This window comes from Rhinolophus hipposideros (genome assembly GCF_964194185.1).
Source record: "Rhinolophus hipposideros genome assembly, chromosome: 5".
Classification (NCBI taxonomy): domain Eukaryota; kingdom Metazoa; phylum Chordata; class Mammalia; order Chiroptera; family Rhinolophidae; genus Rhinolophus; species Rhinolophus hipposideros.
Genome location: NC_138051.1, coordinates 57,422,159 through 57,444,690, shown reverse-complemented (window position 1 = coordinate 57,444,690; position 22,532 = coordinate 57,422,159). Strand labels below are relative to the sequence as shown.

General features: G+C 50.5%; 1 protein-coding gene across 6 annotated transcripts in view; it reads left to right on the top strand.

Annotated features, from left to right (window-relative positions):
- The window catches only part of MEGF11 (multiple EGF like domains 11), a 339,010-nt gene that overhangs the window by 296,130 nt on the left and 20,348 nt on the right, over nucleotides 1-22,532 (top strand). For all 6 annotated transcript variants that reach the window (XR_013993445.1, XM_081049866.1, XM_081049863.1 and 3 more), the window contains 5 exons: nucleotides 8,707-8,827; nucleotides 10,118-10,281; nucleotides 11,380-11,482; nucleotides 16,762-16,908; nucleotides 17,269-17,403. Coding sequence is in view for 5 of the 6 variants with exons in the window: in XM_081049866.1 (XP_080905992.1) it covers nucleotides 8,707-8,827; nucleotides 10,118-10,281; nucleotides 11,380-11,482; nucleotides 16,762-16,908; nucleotides 17,269-17,403 (670 nt within the window). In the remaining variant the exon portion in view is untranslated. The remainder of the gene's footprint in view (nucleotides 1-8,706; nucleotides 8,828-10,117; nucleotides 10,282-11,379; nucleotides 11,483-16,761; nucleotides 16,909-17,268; nucleotides 17,404-22,532) is intronic.

The window sequence follows — 22,532 nt, the reverse complement described above, 5'->3', positions numbered from 1 at the left end:
CTGACAGCCTATTCATTTTGGACAGACCTAAGGTTTCCAAGCCTAACTTTCAGCCCTTCTCCACCGATCCCCCATGGGAGCCAGACAGAATGACTCAGCTGCAAGGACCTGGGCCTTTCCCCCTCCGCATAGGGAGGAAGGAATAGGAACGTGTGTAACAAGTGGATTCCACCTCTCTCTCCCTCTCATCTCTCTGGCTCCTCGTGCCTTATGCAGAGTTTCTTTTTCCAAACCTGTATTCGCTGTCAGTTGCTGCTTTATCAGTGACAACACTAATTAGGTCCAGCGAGGTTTGCTCTGCATTGAAAGGCTTCTGTGGCTGGCGTTTGGTCCAAGCTGTTCTCTCTTTGCCTTGTGGGCCATGTGTTACCCTTTTCCCCTGGAAAAATCACAAATGCGGCTCCCCACCTGGGAGTCCCAATACCTAAGCCCTTTGAGCTGGGAGTGGGGGTGACTGAGAAGGGTGGGCACTTGCCTGACAAGGGGCTTTGTAAACAGTAAAGCACACACCCCATGTATGCCGGTTTCATTCACGTGACATTGGACATCAAAATCAGCCTGCACTATTGCCCTGAGACTCCAGGAATACCAGGGGAAAGAGGGGGACAGGAGCAACCAGAGGCTCGGGGAGGCCACTGAAGGCTGCCTGAGGAATGTCTGGAAGTAGGGAAGGGCTGTGACCCCTCTGTACCACAGCCTCATCTGGTGCCCTACCCCCTTCCAGCCACTAGGGGCTGAACTCCATGAGGGCAGAAAGATCTGTTCTGCTCGCCGTGTATCCCGCGGCCTTGCACGGTGTCTGACACAGACTAGTGCTTAAAAAGCTGTATTCTAAATAACTGAATTAATTCATTGCATCTGCACTGAGCACGGACTGTGGGCGAGGCGCTGCTAGGGCCACACAGTTGAATAAAACAGATCCCGTCCTTACCCCCATAAATCTTACCATCTAGTGGATGACAGCTGACTTTTTAAAATTAAGTTACAATTGTAGTAAGTGCCACAAAGGGGCAAGTAACAGGGAAGCCTGCTCTGGAAGTGGGAGGGCAGGGGTAAAGTTAAAGAATATGGGAGCTAAAAGGGACCTGAGGTCGCATGTAGTCTAGTGTAATGGTTAGTTCAACCCAGTGCCATAACAATGGTACTTAGACTACAGTAGATGTTCCACAAATGTTAATGGATTGAATGAATGAACAAATAAGGCCAAGTTACTTTGAGCCAGTGTTTTTGCCTTACTTAAACCTGTTATTCTGACCCCAGGTCCAGGCCCTTTCTTGCCTAAACCATCCCTACTCCTCCGACAACAAGACACGTGGGCCAGGGCAACGTTTCTGGCTCCTGTCCCAGAGTCCTCTCTGCTGAGCTCCCACAGGCTGGCAGGAGCATGCCTACCACCTTGGGCTGGATCTAGAAAACTCAGTTCCACTCCGTTTACGCTGCATCCCAGCCACAGAACATATTTAAAGGGACCCAGAGACAAACTTACACGATTGCCTCCCACTTTTGTGTGAGGGAGGGTCAACTACTTTCCATCTTCGTCTTTCTTCCACTCCGAAAAATACTCATTAACCTCTTGCCCATTGCACGGAAAATAGATGGTCCACACAAGAAGCCCAGCTGTTGATTAATTTTCCCAAACAGGGCCAAGCTACAAAGCAGCATGTTGCAGGGGAGAAAATTCAATAAATAGCATTTGAAACAAATTTAATAGAACATATAACTCATTACCCACGGGGGTCTGGGCCTGTGCTGCCACGTTGTGCAAGGAGACCCCTGGAAGGCAGGCTGGAGGGGAGATTTGCATCTTTTTAGCGAGACCAGCTCCCAGGGTTCCATTCTGCGAGTAGCTTTTTCAAATCAAGTTCAAAATGTTAATAGCCAATGCTGCATCTATAATTAACGGGCCTTTGGATGGGAGGAAGAGTTTATATCCATCCTCCATTCACAGAAGGAAGACACTGAGCAGGCCTGGCAGGCTCCCTCCAGGAGAAGAGGAAACCTCAGGGACCCTTCCCTGAGCAAGGTGGAGGGCTCCCTTTCCTGGGCTGGGAGGTAGGGGAGGTGTGTGGAGGTGAGATGAAGATAGATAAGGACATGAAAATACCCAGACATCAACTTCCAAGTGTGGAGAAAGAGCCAAAGCATCTGGGCCTCAGCAGGTGGCCCTTTCTCAAGGTCAAAGCCATGTCCTCTGGATGCTCTGTGCTTAGGTGGTGAGTGTGCTGTTCATATAAACAAAGCAGCATAGGCCACCCCAGAATGTCACCATATCTGGGCTCTTAGCATTCTGTGCTAAAAATGGCAGCCAGGGGGTGGCCGGACGGCTCAGTTGGTTAGAGCACGAGCTCTCAACAACAAGGTTGCCGGTTCAATTCCCACATGAGACGGTGGGCTACGCTCCCAGAAACTAAACATTGAAAACAGCGACTGGACTTGTTGCTGAGCTGCGCCCTCCACAACTAGATTGAAGGACCACAACTTGGAGCTGAGGGGCCCTGGAGAAACACACTGTTCCCCAACAAAAATTTGGAAAAAAAGAGCCAGGAAATTGAAGTTCCAAGCCCACCTCTGTTTAGTATCGGCTGTGTAATCCTAGCCAAGTCGCTTTCCCTCTCTTGGCCTCAGTCTCCTCACCTGTAAAACAAGGCAAAGGGACTAAGTGATTCCCACCACCAAGAGATTGCCACCACCCTTAGCCCTGGCACAATGGGCTATTGCCCCACCATTAGGAATGGGTGTGTGGCCAGTCCTAGGCCACGTACTAGCAGAGTAGGTGGCCACCCAGCTGGTGTAGTTCTTACAGGCCCAGGAGCACTCCCACCCCTGGGACCACTTTCCCACAAATCCTCACTCCTTTGTGTTAAGACCCCTACTGCAGGCAAGAAGATGCTCAGTGATTCAGCGCTGAAGGACCCTTAGAGATGACCCAGCCAGTGGTTCCCAGCTAGACACCTGAAAACGCTGTAGCAGGTGGCCAAGAGTGGTTTTGAACATTTCATAAAGCCAACGGGCAATCTTCCGTTACCTGTGATGAAACGAACTAAAACACCAAGGTTTTTGTTTTGTTTGTTTTTGCTTTTAATTGGAATTAAGTTAACTCTATGTGATATCCCAGGTTAGCATACGCTCATCAGAAGCTCTGATTGGTTGTAGGTGACATCATGGGAATTTCTAGGTCATGGTTGGTGGACAAGATGCTGCCACCAGAATCACATGGCATGTGGTGGTTACTGGCCAAATTGTACCTGTTAAATACGTGACTGGTCTTAAACACCACAGAGTGACAGCAGTGTCTTTACAATTGAGAAGTTTTTGTAGAGGGAGGATATTAACAAGGATTCTTGGTGGTGAAAAGCTAGGGAGACTGATTGATTTCAATAGCCACATATAAAATTGATAAGGAAACCAAGATCTGTCTGTTACCTAGCATGCACGGGAGTCTATCAGAAGAGAAGACTGTTTTCCAGCAGTAAGATTTATAGGAATTCTGGATGGAGATCGTGGGGAACAGCTTCCATAAAGGGCCTTAGGGTCCTCCTGGCTGAGGGAGTGAACAGAGGTGCTAGGCTCTGTGAAGCACATCAGAGGCCAAATGAAACTCACAACCCTGGATTCGCATCCTGCCTTTTTCCAGGAGTGTGAAGAGATCAACAAATGTGAATTCAGGGCTGGTCTGGGCAGGCACTGGGCTAGGGCTGGGGAGGCGGGCTGTAAAGCACGGCCCCTGCAGCCAGTGCCCTAAGAAACACTGGCCTGCAAGTCCCAACTCTACCTCGTGGGCCCACTCTGACTTTGTCTCCTTCTCATGAAGTGGATTTGATCATCTCTAGGATTCTGTTCAGATCAGAGGGTCTTGTCTCCCTGAGTGGATGCACTAGACGCCAACAGGGTACTTCTGGCTGTACTTCTGACCCTTCGCCTGGCTGGGCAGGGTTTGGGTGTGGTGGGAGCATAGACCAGGATCTGACCTGCCTTTCCCTCATTTGTTCAACACTATTTATAGAGTACCTCCATTCTGTGCCAGGTTCTGAGCCGGAGATGCTAGGCAACCCAGACAGGTATGATCCCTGTTCTCATGGAGCTTCTTGTCTAACTGGGGAGACAGTAAGTCAGTGGACAAATAAACACATCTGAATGCAGACATGAGTATGGCCGTGGGCTCTACCTGCGCGTTACCCAGGACAGAGGCGAGTCTCAGGCTCCATCCAGTGTGTCCCGGGGCCCACTACCAGGGCTGGCTCAGAGTTGGCCCCCACTCAGCAAACATGTGTTGAAATGCCTGGCGTGAGAGAGAAAGCATATGGAAAGTGCCCAGTCCTTCTGGTTCTGTCCACAACAGAAGCTAGTGTGTACACACAAACATCTCATTTCAATTAAACAACATTTACCAAGGGCCCATTATATACCAGCAGGATCCCAAGCCCTGAGAATCTAGACGTGAATAAAATTAGATTCCCGTCTCCCTGAGCTCACAGCCCAGGGCTGAGGCTGGCACGTGAGCCAACCAGGACCCCCAGTGTGCTGACACGATGGTAGCTGTGTGTGTACCCAATTCCCACCAGGGCAGGGCTGGGGGCCTGGGGAGGGAACACACCAGGAAGGAAGGACAAGGAAGGAGTTAGAAATTTACACCCGAATCCACACAGATGAATAAACAGATTCCCCCAGAGATGAATATATTGAGCCTCACAGGTGTGTGTGCTGACTACCTACACATGGGCAGACATAGATAACAACCCCGTAGACTCAGACGCCACACAGGGCATCATGATCAAAGCCTGCTATGGTGCCCCAAACCAGGGAGGTGTGTGAATGAGACAATGGCCTGTGTGTTGGGGGATGGGTACCCGGGAACCCTGGGAATCACCAAACCTTGGCCAGGCGCCGCCCTGAGGCAAGAAGCTAGGCTGACTATTGGCTTGCTGTGCATGTCAGTCACCAAAGATGGCCAATCAACTGCACACCAGGCCTGACCAGATCAGAGACCAGAAAGCAGGGAATCTGACAAAAAAAATTAACAGCTAGTGCTTGGGCTTATGGAGGAGTTTGAACGAGGGTGGAGTCAGGACTGTGAGGTGGAGGAGGGAGAGTGCTTGTAGTTAGCTGTACTGGGCTCACATTCCTTCAGGGCAGAACTGTGCACTTTAGAAACTGCCTGCTTTCCCATTTGGACTTTTTTTTGCTATTAGGAGCTAACAAAGGGAAAGTGGAATAGCTCCTGGCACATTAATGCCCCTCAATGAGTGCTCATTCCATCCCCCAAGACCATACCCTTGGCATGTGGTGTTTTCAGTCTGTTCATCTACGAGGAAGGAACCAGGGAGCCAGCCTGGAGGAGGTGGCAGGAAGGGAATCTGTTCTCCTGCACTGATCCAACATTTGTTCACTGACTGAGAGATGGAACCCTCCTCCAGCACTGCCTTCTGCCAAAATCATGGAGGGTTTTGCGTATTCCTTTTATAAGAGCTATTCTTTCTTTGCAGTAATAGCTTTTGTAGTGCTTTCTGCCTGCTAGGCACAGCTCTATCTGCTTCACATATGATAACTAACTTAATCCTTTAACAATCCTATGAAGTAGGGATGTTATTATTCTCATTTTACAGATGGAGGAACTGAGTCCCGAGTGGTTTAGTAAATTGTGCAAGGTTACATCATAGGATGGCCCCAGAGTCTGTTCTGTAACCACTGGTCCCCAGAAGAAAGGTCTGGCTCTTTCTCCTTCACCCTCACTAATACCCTGTGGGGCCCTGGATAAGTCACTGCCCCTTTCTGAGTCTCCATTTCCTGCTCTGGAAAGCAGAAAGTCCTCTCAGCCCGGTGGCCTCCCCAGGCTGTTATAAGACCAAGCTGGCTGATCATGTCCTTGCATGGGCTGCGCTGAGAGAAAAGGGTGTTCAGCCTCTGGGGAGCAGGTATTTCAAGCGAGGTGCTCTGCACTAGCCCCCTGGAGCAGGGCCAGGGTGGGGAGTCCTCTTTGAGCCCCACCTGCTGACCCACAGCTGTTGCCCAGGCACCTCAAGCCTTTCCGGGAGGACCCGGGTTGGGGACACGACTGAGGACGCCAGGAGAGAAACCGCTCTCAATGTAAACTCATGCAGAGAAAACCATAAACTGTGCATGCAATTTGCACCCGGGCCAAGGCCCTCCAAGCTTAACTATAGTCTTATGGGCTATTTATAGTCTTGGATAAATTAGAGTTGTCTGGGTAATGGGAGCACTGACAGACTCCAGCTGGTCAAGGCCTGCCAGGAACTGGCAGAGGAAAGACTAGGAACCGTGGAACCTTCTGGTGCGGGCCTCTGCACTTCCCAGTTCTCCTCCCTGACCCAGCCAGTGCAGGTGAGACAGGAGGAGAAAAAGGCTGGAGAGGAGCCTCCCTTTACCAAGGGCCCATATGGTGGGTCTCTGTGGCCTTAATGGGAGTGACACCAGCTGCCTGGGACACTTAGTGTTGAGAGGTGAGTTCCTCTGCCTCAAACCTGTCTTTTCATAGATGCTGGAATTGAGGCTCAGAGAGAGGCAGTAACCTAGCCAGTGTCACACTAGTGGGGCCCAGTCGAGCTCTGGTCTCGGTGCCCAATCTCCACGTCGGCATTTACACAGTAAGCCTGGGCGTAAGACCTGAGAAGCTGGCTGGAGACACTCCCTAGGGGGAGAGAGTGGGAACTCAACATCCAGTGACCACATACTCCAGAGCAGATAGCTCCAAAGTGGGCTCTGAGTGGGGAAGGCATGTCTTGGGGGGACTCAAAACAGAAAGCCCAAACTCCCTTATCTGGCAGTCAAAGCTTTCAACTCCCCTTTTAAATATTTCCGTCACCCCTCCCTACACAAACACCTTCCTCCAGCTAACCTTAGAACATTCCCAGCTCTCATACCGTGCTTCCCCGAAAATAAGACCTAACCGGACCAGTTCTAATGCGTCTTTTGGAGCAAAAATTAATATAAGACTGGATATAATATAATATAATATAATATAATATAATATAATATAATATAATATAATAAATACTGGGTATAATATAAAATATAATATAATACTGGGTATAATATACCAGGTCTTATATTAATTTTTGCTCCAAAAGACACATTAGAGCTGATTGTCCGGTTAGGTCTTATTTTTGGGGAAACACAGTACTTCTCGGCACTCTTGTCCACACTCTTCCCAGCTGGATTGCCTTTACCCCACTGTTCTGTAACTGAAGTCCCCATTCCTGGTCCCCCTGTCCTGTGACTTGCCTTCACTCTGAACCTAATGGGCTAACAGCCCACCCAAGGAGGCCAGGTGTAATGGATGTTGTGTGTGCCGCCCAAAGTCACAGCTCAGGACTGAGGTCCTCCGTCCTCCCCAGCTGCAGGAAACTTAGTGGCTCCTGGCCAAGTCCTTCTCCAGAACTTGCCCTCAGGCAAAGACCACCAATTCACCTGAAGTCATGCCTTCTGCTCTGGGGCAGCGGACATCCAATGATTGGAGGGGGTACTTAGGCTCTCCCTCCCTTTCCTCTAGTGGGACAATTCTAAGGGCCATCCCAGTGCCAGAGCTTCCTGGCAGATCAGCTGAGGCCATTGTTACAGCTGCTCCTCAGTTCAATTTCTCCCTCTGCCCAACCTGTTTCCTTCCCCTCAGAGGAGCTATTCTCGGGACCTCACTAACCTCCATCTCGGAGAGTGCTTTCCAGGGAAGCTGGTTTATGACACCTGGTAACAGAATGGTTAAGCAGCCAAACTGGGTTTAAATCGAGAGCAACCATTTTTAGACTTGGGCTGAGTTACCTAACTTCTCCATACAACTGTTCTATCTATAAAGTGGGAATAATGCTGAGGCAACAGGTCCGATCTCCCAAGTGTCTTGTGAGGATTACAGGAGATGATGTATGCACAGTGCCTGATAAGCATTAGCTATCATTATTTATTATATTACATTTAACTTCTCTAAGGTTCAGGTAAATAAGAAATTATTATCTGTGTCATAGGGTTGCTGGTGAGAATCAAATAAGATTGCAAGACAAAGAGTCAAATTCTGTGCTGCTGTGACCTGATACAGACTTATGGACATATTCCATAAGTGGGCGCTTTGCCCATCCTGGAGCTGTGGTCTAGAAGCCTGGCCCTCCCCCTATCCGTGAACTAATCCACTGTATTAGTTCCCGATCACTGCTGTAACAAATTAGCACAGATGTAGAGGCTTAAAACACAACACATTTATTATCTTGCATGTCTGCAGGTCAGAAGTCTGATGTGGGTCTCATAGAACTGAAGGCGAGGTGTGGGACGGCTGTGTTCCTTTTTGGAGGTTCTAGGGGAGAATGTTTTCTGCTCCTTCAAGTGGTTGACAGAATTCAGTTACGAGGGTGGTAGGACTGAGGTCCCCTTTCCTTGATGGCTGTAAAACGAGGCTTGGTCCTGGCTTCTAGAGGCCCCCACCTCCGTCTTCCAAGCCAACACAGGCAGGTGGAGGGCTTCTCCAGGCTACCTTTAAGGATCCATGTGATTAGACTGGGCCCACCTGGATAACCCAAGCTCGCCATCTCAAGGTCCTTAATCATGTGTGCAAAGTCTCTTTTGCCACGTAAGGTAACATTCACGGGTTCCAGGGATTAGATCATGGACATCTCGGGTAGGGAAAGGCAGAGATCATTATCCTACCGACCAGTCACCCACCCCACATCGGACAACCTCTGATCCAAAACTCACTCCTTTTTCCAGGGAGAGGTCTGTGCAGTTCCCTGTGCAGCAGGGACCTACGGCCCCAACTGCTCATCCGTCTGCAGCTGTAACAACGGTGGCACCTGCTCACCAGTAGATGGCTCCTGCACCTGCAAGGAAGGTAATGTGCCTTCTTTCCCAGTCCCATCCCCCTCAGAAATGCACACTGCCCAGGGGGTCCACCAGCTGAGGGGTCGGAGCCGCTCCTGCTGCATCCACCCACATGCAGGGTCAGGGAGCCTGTAAGTGAGGTTCCAGCCAAGCAAACTAATGCCAGGGACTCCAATAGCTGGGGTGTAATAAACGGGGTTTGTTACCATGGTGTGAGAAGAGCATATGAGGGAAGGTGAGCAACCGGAGATTAGCAACTGTGGGAGGAATTGCTACCATTCCTAGGAGTGAGGGCCACCTAGTGGGAGCTGGACGAGGACAGAGAGCCTGCACAATAGTGCTGGAGCAGGAAGTCGACAGTCACCACCAGAGCCCTGTCCAAGGCAGAGAGGGAAGAGGAGATGCCTGGTGTTTCTCCTGCTCCTGCCCAGGTCGCCCATTGGCAAGCCCATCTGGGAGCCAGGTGAGGCGGAGCCTGAGACAGGCAGCTGCAGGGTGTGGGGGCAGAGTCCCAGAGAGCAGTTTCCAGGCTCTCGGCCTCACGTGGAAAAGTGCTGGCTCGGTTATTGGATGACCATCAGCAGTAATCAGATGGCCATCCGCTGTGGCTGGGTGGCCATCAGCTGTTACCGGGTAGCTATTAGCCACTAATATAACTGCCGTGGCTGAGCTAGCAAGCGCAGATTGCAGTTATCAAGGGGTTGGTTGGTTGGCAGAGAAGCGGACGGCAGATTGTGCATTGTGTGGCTCCTGCTTCTTATATCTCCAACCCAGCCGCCAGCGAGACTATAGTAGTATGAATCCCCGTCTATGGCTCCATTGGCGCTCCTATTTGGCCTCGCCATATCCTGCGTTCTTGTGCGAGGAGCGGGACCAGAGTCCCTGCATGACACAGGGGTTGGCCCCTGTGACACAGACAGGAACAAGGATGGGGAGAAATGGATCTGAGGGCAAACACTACAGTGACCAGCCTCAGAATGGGAAATCAGGCTGTCCTGAAAACAAGCAGCCTGAGATAGGCTGGCTGGCCCAACCTCAGCTGATTTCCTGTCCGAGGTGGGGTCATCAGCCCAAAGTAAAAACAGTGAGAATGGGGAGGCAGGAGACCCGCATTCTAGCCCCGGATCTCCTAACAGCTGTGCGTATTTCTGAGGGGACTCTTATGTGGAATGTGTGTCCTAACCCAGCGAGCAGAGAAGTGGTGGTTTGGGTGAGATGCCCCGTATAGAGCTGGGGGAAGTGGGCAGAAAGCTGTGCTGGGCCTGAGTGGAGAGGTGACAGCCTCTTTCCCTCCCCTCAGGGTGGCAGGGCCTTGACTGCAGCCTGCCATGTCCCAGCGGGACGTGGGGCCTAAACTGCAATGAGAGCTGCACCTGTACCAACGGGGCGGCCTGCAGCCCCACAAACGGCTCCTGCTCCTGCACCCCTGGCTGGCTAGGAGACACCTGCGAGCTGCCCTGCCCGGTGAGTGCCCAGTGCTGGGAAGGACCTGGTGGTCTCAGCATCCCCTCATGCCCTTTTCCTGTGGTGATTTTTGTCCCCAGAAGAGCACAAGAGACGTGGGGGGAACCCTTGGATCAGGTCTCAGCCCTTGTCCTAACCTCTCTGTGGCCACTTTTCTGCTTCGGGCTTCAGCCCTCTCGTCTATAAAAATGGCAGATACTTGGCATACATGGTGATGTGGCATTCTCTCCCCTTGCTGCTCTCGGGAAACCTTATTAGTTGACTCTGGCATGTTTACCTGAGCCCAAATGCAGCTTCAGAATCCTTCACGACACAGTGCTACAGAACAGCCCTTACTCATCCAACAGAGTTGCCATTCGTTGATCATGTCTAAGCTTCTTTCTGGTTCCAGCAGTCTCTAATTTTCTGATTGGAGTCTGAGAGGACTAAACCAAGCACTACCCGGCAATAACCACCCAGACTTAATCACTGGGTCTCAGTCTAAGATACAAACAAGTTAAACCAACCAATGTGATGTTATTGAATGAGTCCGTACAGTCCTGGGTTCAAATCCTAGCTTTGCCACATTCCAGCTATATAACCTTGAGCGTGATAGTTCCCCTCTCTAACCTTGTGTCTCATCTTTAAATTGTGACTATAATGGAACCATCACAGAGTTGTGAGGCTTAAGAGGAATGAGTTACATAAGGCTCTCGATACCTCATGAGCACACAACAAATGTTAGTTGCCACCTTGTTCCCCGGTACCAAAGAATAAATCAGTCCTTCCTCACGTGATTGATGTTACAATTTACAAAGGGCATTTTCATTTGCAATTTTAATTGATCATTCCACCCACCTGAGCTTGACCATCGAGAAGTAGGGCAGGACCCGTCACTTTGCTCTTTACAAACCCATACTCATTAATGCAGCTCAAGAATTGTTTGGAGTGGCTTCATGACCACGTCGATCCCCAATTATAAAAAGTGCTCCCACTGTGCTCCAGCCCTAGTCTCTCTGCGACCTTGTGGGACAGTGAGTGTTTTGTCATCAAAATCCAACAAAAGTGTGTGAAGCTCTGGGGAGCTAGGTCTGCTTATTTTTCCCCTTCTGTCCACAGGATGGCACATTTGGCCTGAACTGCAGTGAGCGCTGTGACTGCAGCCACGCTGATGGCTGTGATCCTGTCACCGGCCACTGCTGCTGCCTGGCCGGATGGACAGGTAACCCCCCTTTGCCTTGCCACCACCAGTTCTGTGAAATTGGGTCCTTGAGATTCTCCTGCTTCTCTTGGCTGCTCTCGCTCTCTCCTTCTTGCTCCTTAAATATGCACCTATCCCTTTATTTCCTGGGCTTCAGTCCTCCATTCCATTCAATTCGAGTAAACAAATATTGATTAAACACACCTATGATGTCCAGGCTGTATTATAAGGGGTAGGGCACACCTGTAAGGAATCAGACAAAGGCTGACACGTGATGGGTGTGGGTGTTTGCAGAGGATATGGAGAAGGGGAAAGGCACTTTCTCCTTACCCCAGGCTCAGACTCCTTGCGTCTACATGTGGCCTGTCAACCTGCCTCCTAAACATGGCAAATCCATCTACTTTTCTCTATCCCACTGCCCCACTCCGGTGCCTCGGCCTTCTGCTTGGGCTCTGGGCCTCCTCTTGACCAGCTGCACCCATTCTGTACATAGTGGCCAAAGTGAACTTTTTAAAACCCAGGTCCATTCGCATCCATGCCTGCTCAGAATGCCTCAGTGGCTTCCTACGGCACTCATATAAAATCCAAAATCCTGACTGTGGCCCCGGGCCCACGTGATCTCGCCCTGCCCGACTCCTCCATGACTCACTGCACAGCAGCCCCGGGGGCCGTCCACTGTCCAGGCTCCAGGCCTTCGTACGTGCAATCCCTCTGCCTGGACCACTCTGTACCTGTCTCTTCACCTGAAAACACATTCTCATCCAGATTTCAACTTAAAAGTTACGTCCTTTGGCAATGCTCTCTCCCCCTGCTACAACCCAGCCCTTCAACCTGACCAAGACTATATAAAAGCCCCTTTTGTTGATTCTTATAATACCCTACCGTTTTCCTTTCGCAGTATATACCTCAATGGTCACTGAGCTCAGATTAGAGTATTTATTACCTGCCTCCCCATCTCCACCATCAGCTCTGTGGAGACAGGGACCACATCCGCCTTTTCACCGCTGTATCCACTGCCTGCCTCTCACTGAGGTGCAGATAACACAGAGGTTACGAAGTCGGAGCTGGAGCCAGACTACCTGGGTTTGTGACCTTAGGCAAGTCCTTTAACCTCTCAGGGCGTGGACTCTTCATCCATAAAAGGCATATAATTATAATCCTCCTCACTACAGGGTCATTTTGAAGTTGAAATGAGTTAATACCTGTAAATGCTTACCATGCCTGGCACATAGTAAGTGCTCAGTAAATGTAAACCTTGAATGCAGGAAGTGCTTAGTAATGTACTCCGAGAATGAACCCACTGGCCTATCCTAAGGTGCTAGACAGCAAGGAGAAAGAAATGCAGGCATTGCTGGCAGTGTAGGTCCTCAGATAAACAACCCACACCAGGCTGCTAAGCAGCCTCTGTTGTCCACAAGTAGAAAGTTTCTGAGCAGCTCTGGGCCGGGGACCTTGCTTCCTCTGCAGCACCTTCCGCCTGGCTCTCCCTGCCCTGCCCTTGGGTGCACTGGCACCCTAGACTCTTAGCTGGAGCCAAGTGGAACTCCACTTTAATTTTTCACTGCCTTAATTTCAAGTGAGCTGCTAAGATTTTAATGACATCCGGTGCTTAGAAATTCTGTCTTTGATGGACAACCTTTCAGCAAAGCCTCTGCTGTTCTAAAGCTAATTTCCCCAAACATGGTCCTGAAGTCATTTCAAAGGAACGATTGATAACCTGAGGTTTATCATGCAGAAGGGGACCAAGGAGAGAGGGGGGGGGGGTACAGGCCGCAGCCTCCCGCTCAGTGAGCCCTCCCTACCCACGCGACTCCCCAGCCCCTGGCTTGTACCTTGGCTCAACACTGGTTTTCCTCTGCCCTGAGTATATGCATGTCTTCTCCCCTCACCCCCAAAAGCCACAGGCTTCTTGACGACTGGCACCATGTCTAATCCATCTTGCCCTGCACATAGTAGGTACTTATGAAATGTTTATTGAGATCTTCTTATGCTGCAGATGAAAAAAGGGAGTTGCCCAAGGTCTCAGGACATGAGTGCCAAGAGGATGGGAGACACAGGATTGCACTTTTGGGGGAGCCATTTTTTCATTCAATTAGCATTTCCTGACTCCAGCAATCACCGTCTTCATTGAGAGCTACCACGTGCCCAGCACTCTGTCAGGCCCTGCAAAATTCCTGACGTAGGCAATAAATGGCAAAATTCCATAGCAGCAATAGTCTCTGAGTACCTACTGTGTGCCAGACACTGCTGGGCACCAGAGATGCCAAAACAATCAAGACGGCATCTTTGTCCATTACCAGCACCCCATACAGAGGGTCAGAAATGTCAGGAAGCCATAGTTCCTCTTCAAACTGCTGGCAAGGGAGACAGGACTCATATGTACGAGACATTCAAATAACAGGTGAGGACAAAGCTGTATCCTGGTGACTATCACTTAGACGCCTAAAGCCCTGGGCAGACATCCAAGAAGGCTTTCTGGAGGAGGAGGGCTCTAAGCAGCCCCTGAGAGGATGTGAGCTGCTGAGTTGCTGCTGGCCTTGTGGCATGAACTTGAGATCACAATATATGGATTCTCAGCCTAGCTTTGCCCGCCAACATAGACATGTGGGAGGAGTGGGGGCTGAAAAATAAAACGGGGAGATTCCCTAAGGGTAATGAGCATAGAGACCTCTAAGGGGAATTATTATCCCCCCTCAACTCTGGGGAACATGGGGCCTAGAGAAGGTAACTGATGAAGCTATGCCTCTTCAGAAGCTATAGGTAGAGAGCCTCCCAGCAGGCCAAGGTCAGCCCCTTTGAGCACACCAGTAAGTCCCTTTCTAGAACGGGGCACTCAGCGCATGGGGGAATGCTGGACCCTTCTCCCCACGTAGGTCCCAATGTCTTAAGTTCCAGGGAGCTATTAGGACAGAGAAGAACCTCATACAGGAGCCCCACTCCCACGGAACTGGGCCTAGAATAGAATAACTGCCAAGTTCTAGAACCCAGTGGGCCCTTGCTGCCACCTGCTATCTGACCATAATCAATCACTTGCTCCCTGTGGTGCTCAATCTCCAAGAAAGAGGACCCTTTCTGGGGGTCCTCTTTGAGGATCCCACACAAGAGTACCTGTACTTTTAATATCCACCAATTGGGGGGAAACAATAGCAACAAGCTGCCATGAATTCAGGGCAGCATCTGCAGACAGTGTGTTTTATTAATCCTGGTAACATCTGCATATAGTTTGAGGAAAGAGCCGGGTCTCGTATGTGTGATGCGTGTGCGTGGTCAGCCTCCAGAGAGAGCTTGACGCAGAGGTGGATCAGAGACCCCATCAGAGGGTGGGGGCCTCCTTCGTCCGCTGTGCTCCCTGGAAACAGCAGTGTCGCTGGACCTGCAGTCTGAATCCTGGGTTTCCAACGACCCCAGGCAAAAGAATTCCTTGGGGCAGATCACGGCTTCTGGTTTTGCACAGCCCATGGTTCGTGGTTTCCTTCCCCAGGCGCCCCTTCAGTCAATCCAAGCTGCCGGTTTAGAGTTCACCTCTTGAGCACCTGACACTCCACTGGGAGAGAACTCCATCAAGGGGTGAAATGTGGCCACCAGATTCTCACTGGTGAAAGAAACATCCCATTCCTTAGGAAGAAGCTCCCCCATCAGTCCACACGGAGATCTATTTCCCAGAGAGTGGTATCTTAAGCCTGCAACCTGCTGTGAAAGGGAGCCATCACAGGGCAGGGAGCAGAGCAGTGGGGCAGCAGGGCAGGAGGGTAGACTGAGGCACTGGAGGATGAGTAAAGCCTGTTGCCTCCCTTTCCTCTCTGTTCTCTCCATCTCTCCTGCCCCCCTCCTTTTCCCAGCAGCCCAGGTGGACTTGGACAATTCCAGCCGACCTCTAAATTGGTCCCACTGTTCTCCTACCACTGCTAGGCTGGCTCTCTTCACTGGGCCGGAGTGTCTTCCTCCCTCTTTCTTTCTCCTAATACCTGTCCTTGTAACAAGGCAGACATGATTTTTAAACTAATTCTGTTCCTCTCTGAGCTTCTGATATTCACTGTCCAAAGCCATGCAGGTCTCTAGAGCCCACCCAGTCCATTCATCTAATTAATGCATGTCAGACTGGAAGCCTCTTGGTCTGGGAGCAAGCCCCACCCGGCAGCTGGGGCCTCCAGCCTCAAGCCTTTTAAAATTCCTTCTTAGCCTTTGGCTGCAACCATCCCCAACACATATTTCCTCTCTCTCAGCTCAGAAAGAATGTGTAGGCCTTGCTCCTATTTCTTACTGAGAAATTCCATCCATCCCCCATAGGCCGCCGTTTGTCAAAGCGAGGATCATTAAATCCATTTGTTGGGTCACAACTACTAGCTTTTTTTACCTTAATGAATAGAATACATCATAGTGCAGAGAAAATATCAGAGTGCATCACACACAGTAAATGTCGTTTTTCACAGCATTGGTTTCTGTTATACCTATGTGTGCACATATGGTATAAAATACATGTTACACTGAGCCCACCCACTCTCTGGGCCCCTGCCCCAGGGCTGCTTGGCTGGAACCCAGGGAGGGCCAGTGGTTCCTGGGCTAATGTGGGTGGTCATGTAGCTCATTCCCAGCTTGTGCAGCCCCCCATAAAACAATACTTACTTGCCCCATACTGTGTTTCCCCAAAAATAAGACCATGTCTTGTATTATTTTTTGCTCCAAAAGATGCATTAGGGCACATTTTCAGGGATGTCTTATTTTTTCATGTACAACAATCTACATTTATTCAAATACAGTCATGTCATCTTTTTTTGGAACATCGTCATAACATACTAAATGTGTCCGTCTGGCTAACGATCTTAACTGGGGCTTGTTTTCAGGGTAGGTCTTATTTTCGGGGAAACAAGGTAGTTGGTTTCTCCCAGGCCTACTACCCTTGGATACCAACTAATTGTCAAAAACGAAGGAGGCCCTTCATGACCTGGTCCCGTATTTCCACAATCTCATATCTTCCCATAACTCATTTTCTATTTTGTGGTTCAGCCACATGCCACTGTTTTTTTCTTTCAAAGCATGATTCTCTCTCCTGCCTTCTGCCCTTTGCACATAGAGTTTCCTTTAGCTCCGCTCCTCCTTGGCCCTCAGGACTCAGTTTTGGCATCACTTCTTCCTGGAAGCCCTCCTTGACAGTCCAAGCCCCAGCTGGGTTTTAATTCCACATTCCCAGATGCACCATGTTTGCTGCCACCTTTTCACACTGCACGGTGCCCTCTTCCCACCATCCTTCTTTTTGCCCTCACTCCTCTTACCACTGACCTGAGTCTGCCTCTCGCCCACAGGCATCCGCTGTGACAGCACGTGTCCACCTGGTCGCTGGGGTCCCAACTGCTCCGTCTCCTGCAGCTGTGAGAATGGCGGCTCCTGCTCCCCAGAGGATGGGAGCTGCGAGTGTGCCCCTGGCTTCCGAGGACCCTTATGCCAGAGAAGTAAGGCTGAGACCCCCATTCTACAGACCTTGGGCCGTTCATCCTCCCCACTCCTTCCCAGTTGAAACTAGTGCTGGCCTGAGAGAGTCAGGCCCATCAAATCCCTCCCTCTAGTCCCTTCTCTCCCTTCCCTGGCTTTTCTCTCCCCAAGTTCAGGGTCCAGCCTGGCTCCTCAGTGGAAACAGGACCAAACTACAGCTCCTCTCTGCGGAAAGGGACAGGTCTTCCAAGGTGTGGGGTGGGTGTAGGTCTCCCCCTACTTTTGAGGAGCTTCCCTTCATCATTATGTGAGATTGGAGGGGTAGCCAGCCTGGCTGGGGCCTCTGAGGCTGCTGACCACATCTCCCTTTCTCTCCCCAGTCTGCCCCCCTGGGTTCTATGGCCATGGTTGCACCCAGCCCTGCCCCCTCTGCGTGCACAGCAGCGGGCCCTGCCACCACATCAGTGGCATCTGTGAGTGCCTTCCTGGGTTTTCTGGAGCCCTCTGCAACCAAGGTACTGTCTCCAGGGGAAGGCGGGGGCCAGGGAGGTGAGGAGTACTGGCCAGAAAGGAAGGGATTGGGGATTCTCCTCATACCCTGTGGAAGCAGCTCCTTGCCTCTTCAGGGCTTGGGCCTATCTTACTAAGAACTGGGTACCACAGGGCATGAGACAAAGCCATGATGCTATTAAAGGAACAAGCTTAGAGAGGTTAAATCACTTTTCCATGGTCTCACAGCTAGCAAGTGGAAGAGCTGAGAAACAAATTCTGACTCCAAAGCCTTTGCTAAATGGATGAAAAATGAAGTAAGCGTAGGTAAGGTCCACATAAGTGGTCCCAAATGGTTTCTGCTGAGTGCCAAGTGGTAAAGGCAGAGAAGGCTGTGGGAGCTCAGAGGAGGCAGTTCCGGTTTCGGCTGGAGATGGAGACTTCCCAGCCCTTCTCCCCGCGTACTCAGGGCAGCACCACCCACTTTCCTGTCTCAGCTGCAGAATCCTCACAACACCAACTCCAGCCAATCTTTACCACTCACCAGGAGTCGGAAAGGGAGAGAAAGCTTATTTGCGTTGGTGTGCTGCTAAACTGGCTCTCTGTGGGGAAAAGCCGATTTGTAGCATTTGCAAATTTCCATGATAAAATATTCCCACCATGGCTGATTCCAAGCTACCAAAGGTTTAACACCGGTCCAAGAATTCCTGAATATTTAACAACCAGTGTGAAAGTAGAAGCTTGCTCTAGCACACACCATTGCATATGTCGTCCATGGCTTAGTTAGGCCAAGGCAAGGTGGAATTGGGGGACGCCTCCAAGCTGTGCACAGCTTCAGCCAGGCCTGAAGGTCTGGCCTTTCAGGGAAAGGCAGACAAGGAGGACAGGCATTCAGGTAGAAGCAGCAGCCTGGGCAAAGCACAGGGGAGTGGACATGCGACTGTCCAGCAGGAGAGAACGGCTGAAGAATGGCCGAGCCAGGGATGAGAAAGGGGCTGAGAAGGTGGTCTGGGGCCTTCAGAACAGCGTTGAACACGAGATTGCAGAATTTGCACTCTAACCTGCAAAGGAGCAAAGGGATCTTACGCTACGGTAAACTCAGAGCTAAAAGCAACTTCAAGGTCATCTGTGTAACCATCTCATCTGGCTTCTGCTTAAATACTTCCATTGAGAGCCCACTACCTCCCGGGGGAACTGATTCTTTTGATGAATGATCACCACGGAGCTGGGCTATTTTTGTAAGTCTATGGGCCGTTAATATGTATGAGTGAAAGTTTACTCCATGATGCTTTGAGGTCATGAGAAGTTTGGGCCCCAGGGAAACGTATGTGACAGTTTCATTTGCTTGTATCCCTCCTAGGACAGTTAAATCATAAGCTGACACGTTGAGGTTTACTTATTAAACGTCAGAGACCCGGCCATCAATACAGATAAGCTGGGTCTAAATTAGGACCCAAGCAGCCCTAGGAGTAACTCTCCGATCCTGTGATGTCTGATTTATTGCCTGCTGGCCTAATGAGTATTTTCCACATATAGAAGACATAGAGTTTGCTATTAATGGCAACTGCCCTGGTTAAGTCTCAAACCTTGTAAAAAATTGAACTGACACTTTCTAATGACCAGCTTTCCTGCGAGTTACAAATTATAGACACTGCTTATGCAGAATCATTAAACATAGATTAAACATAACCAGATGTTTTCTTTTCGGCCCCCCTTCTCTCCGCTACCCCCCTCTTTGCCTCACTCTTGATTTAGCTAAGAAGTCGACCAATTAATGTATTAGACTGATCGCATTAGCAGCTCCGTGAGTGAATTTGTCAGCCTTGTGTATGTGAGGAAGACTTCCTTGATAAGACTGTCTTGTTAGAGAAGCTCAGAGTTGGTTTAAGGGTTAGGGGGAACAGCTCTGTCACCCCATTTCCCACAGAGGGCCAGGACTGGGGGAGAGGCTCCCTAAATCAAGTACCTCCCAGAGGCACAGAATAGGAGGCTTTTCAGTTAGCTGAAGCTGGAGCCTAAGCTTCAAGCAGGGGAATGAGTGTCAGCCTCCTGGCCGCGGACCTGCCCTGGAAGGAGCTGAGGATCTTGCCAGGAGCACAGGTCCCCAATCAACCAGCCTGCTCATAGCTATTAACCACAGCCTGAGCCCAGTGGGCGAGGCTTATCATCCTCATTTCAAAGATGAAGAAACAGACTGAGAAGGGTGATGTGGTTTGCTCAGAGCTACTTAGCCAGTAAGTGGCAGAACTTCCCAGCTGTGTGACCTTGAGCAAGTTACTTAACCTCTCAGTGCCTCAGTTTTCTCATCTGTAGAGGTAATAATGGTATTACAAAGTTAATTGAACTCATATTTGTGAAGTGCCTTGAACAGTGTCTGCTGCACATAAGTGCCATAGAAATACTTGTTGAATGCATAAAGAAAAATATGACCCGAGCCCAAGGCTTTGGAATGGCGAGCCCGGTACACTATGCTGCCTTTATTATTTGTCCCACCCACTAATCACGTCCAGGAGAGGCACAGAGTGGACACAGATCCCAGGCAACAGGTGCCCACAATCTGGTTGGGGAAGGACTGGCAATATGAGTGCCAGGCAGCGTGGCATAAAGGAGACAGTGCAGCTCAGGGTTTGAGAGACCTAGGCCCTAGAGAAGTTGCTTCCATAAACACTTCCCCGTGATCCTCTGTGTGACCCAGCGCACTGAGGGCCTCAGGGATATAAGGTGTTCCTCCCCCATGACAGGAATGCAAGGAAGCTTCTTCGGGGATGCAGAGCTGGCTGGAACTGGGCTTTGAGGAGAGCATGTTGAACTGAGAGGAGCTCAAAGAGACGGGTGTTTCCAGCAGAAATCACCGGCAGGTCGCTGCTCCTGGGGCTTATTTGGGCCATTTGGGGAAAGTTCCGGAGTGTTTGCTGTATGCCAGGCGCTGTGCTGGGCACTCAGGCCCAACAAAGAATGAGAGAGCCAAGTTCCCTGCCCTCGCAAAGCCCATAGTCTAGAGGGAGAAATTTGTTTCCCCTTTTTAAAATTATTTTATTGCTAACCACTACAAAGACCCACACACGGGATAACAAAAATACCATGAAGAAGTTCTATTCTTCTCGTGGACCCTGGCCCATCTTTGACTTGCTCGTGGCCATGCCGTGCCCCCACACCCATTCTCAGTGGATGTGGGATGCTAGCTAAGCTGCTGGGAAGGCTGGGTCGTTCAGCTGGCTCTGAATCGGAGTAAGTCTTCCCCCTCCGATGGGCTCAACTGCCCTGGAGGGGGCCAGTTAGGCACACATGCCTCCAGGCAAACAGCAATAATTGAGATAGGATGTGCCCAGCAGACACTTCTTCAGATAACAGAAGTTCCAGAGACTCAAGAGGAGAATATTGCCATGGGAGCAGAGGCCCCTGGCCACGGCCTTTCCTGCTCTGTGTAGGACAGCCACAGAGAGGGAACTTCTGAGCTCAGCCTGTCCCAGCAGAACTCGGGGAAAAGGGTAGTCAGTTTCCACACGTTCAGCCAGCATGCCTTGAGTGCCTGTTGTTTTTCCAGGCATTGTGGGGGTCACTGACATGAGTGGAACCCAAGCCTGGCAGGAAACAGGCTCACAAGGCACAGTAACAAGAGGCCAGGGAAGAAACTAATGGAGTGTTCTGGAAACTCAAAAAGGGACACATAACCCCCAGCACAGAGGAGTGAATCAGGTAGGATTGAGTTCAGCTATAAGTGATACAAAAACCTAAAATATCTGGTTTGAAAATGACAAGCATGATTTCCCTCACATATTCTCTCTCTCTCTCTCTCTCTCTCTCTCTCTCTCTCTCTCTCTCTCTCTCTCTCTCTCTCACACACACACACACACACACACACACACACACACACACACACACACACACTATCCAGAAGCAGGCCATGGGGGAATGGTAGGGCAGCTTACAAAGATGTCAGGGGCCCTCCTATCTTGTTCAGCCATCCTCAGCACATGGCTTCCACATCTGAGGAAAGATACCTGCTTGAGCTCCAGACAGATTACCCAGGTTTTATCTGATCCACATTATCCTTCAACAAGGAGGAACCGGCAAAGAGACATACATTTCCACTTACCATTGGCCAGAATGTAGTCACGTGGCCACACCCAGCTGTGCAGGAGCCCAAGAAACGAAGTCTTATCCCAGGTGGTCGTAACCCCAGCTAAAACTCAAGATTCTACTCAGAAGAAAATTGATGTTGAAGGACTAGCAGCCTCCTACAGAGGGATCTTGAGGAGGTGGCATTTAAGATGAGTCTTGTAGGCAGGGTAGGATTTCCACAGCTGGACATGAGGGTCACGGAAATCCTGGAAGGGAACAGCTGGAGTAGACACAGGAGAGGAGAGGCATGGGGTGTATTTGGAAAGTGGCTAATGTATCTGGGTGAGGGAGGTCAGGTGCTGATCTCTAGGGTCCAGATTGTATTCGGGGGAATGGGGAATCACTGATGCCGTCTGAGCAGGCACGCGCTTTAGAGAGCTCAGGTTGTAGGAAGAAGGTAGAGGGTGAATTGCAGCAGGACAATAGAGGCAGATGCTCAAATAACACGCAGACCTAGCCCTGAAGGAGCTTGCAGACTAGTTGAGAAAACCAGCCCTTCCTCCAGGGACCAAGGAGTGACTCCTCCAGGAGGGGCTGAGACCCAAATCCTACAAGTGACTCAGAGTGGAAATGGGAGCTCGTAAAGGAGAGCGCTCTGTGGACGCAGGGGACTCTCTTGAGGAGGTGGCTGAGCTGAGGCGTGAGGAACAGGTCAGACTTGGAGAAAGAGGAAAGAGGTGGACAGGGGTAGACATTCAGAGCCAGTCCTCCAATAGTCTGACTGCAGACAGACCTACCACCTGCATTTGTCCCTCTCCTTCCGGCTACATTCCCCTCTCTCACGGCAATGGGATCAGTGCTGCTGGCGGAGTGCGGTCCTGGTCCTGGGAAACGGAAGGCTGCACAGCAGAGCCTGAGCTCTGGACCCTGTGCAGCGGGGGGTCCCAGCCTCTCCACTTGTGTCTGTGAGACCTAAGTCAAGTGATTCTATCCCATGTGCCTCAACCTGCTCCTGGCAGACGGGGTCATTAACAGAGCCTCCTGAAGAATGCAGCTGTGGGCACAAGAGGGAAACTCATTTGTGAGCAAATAG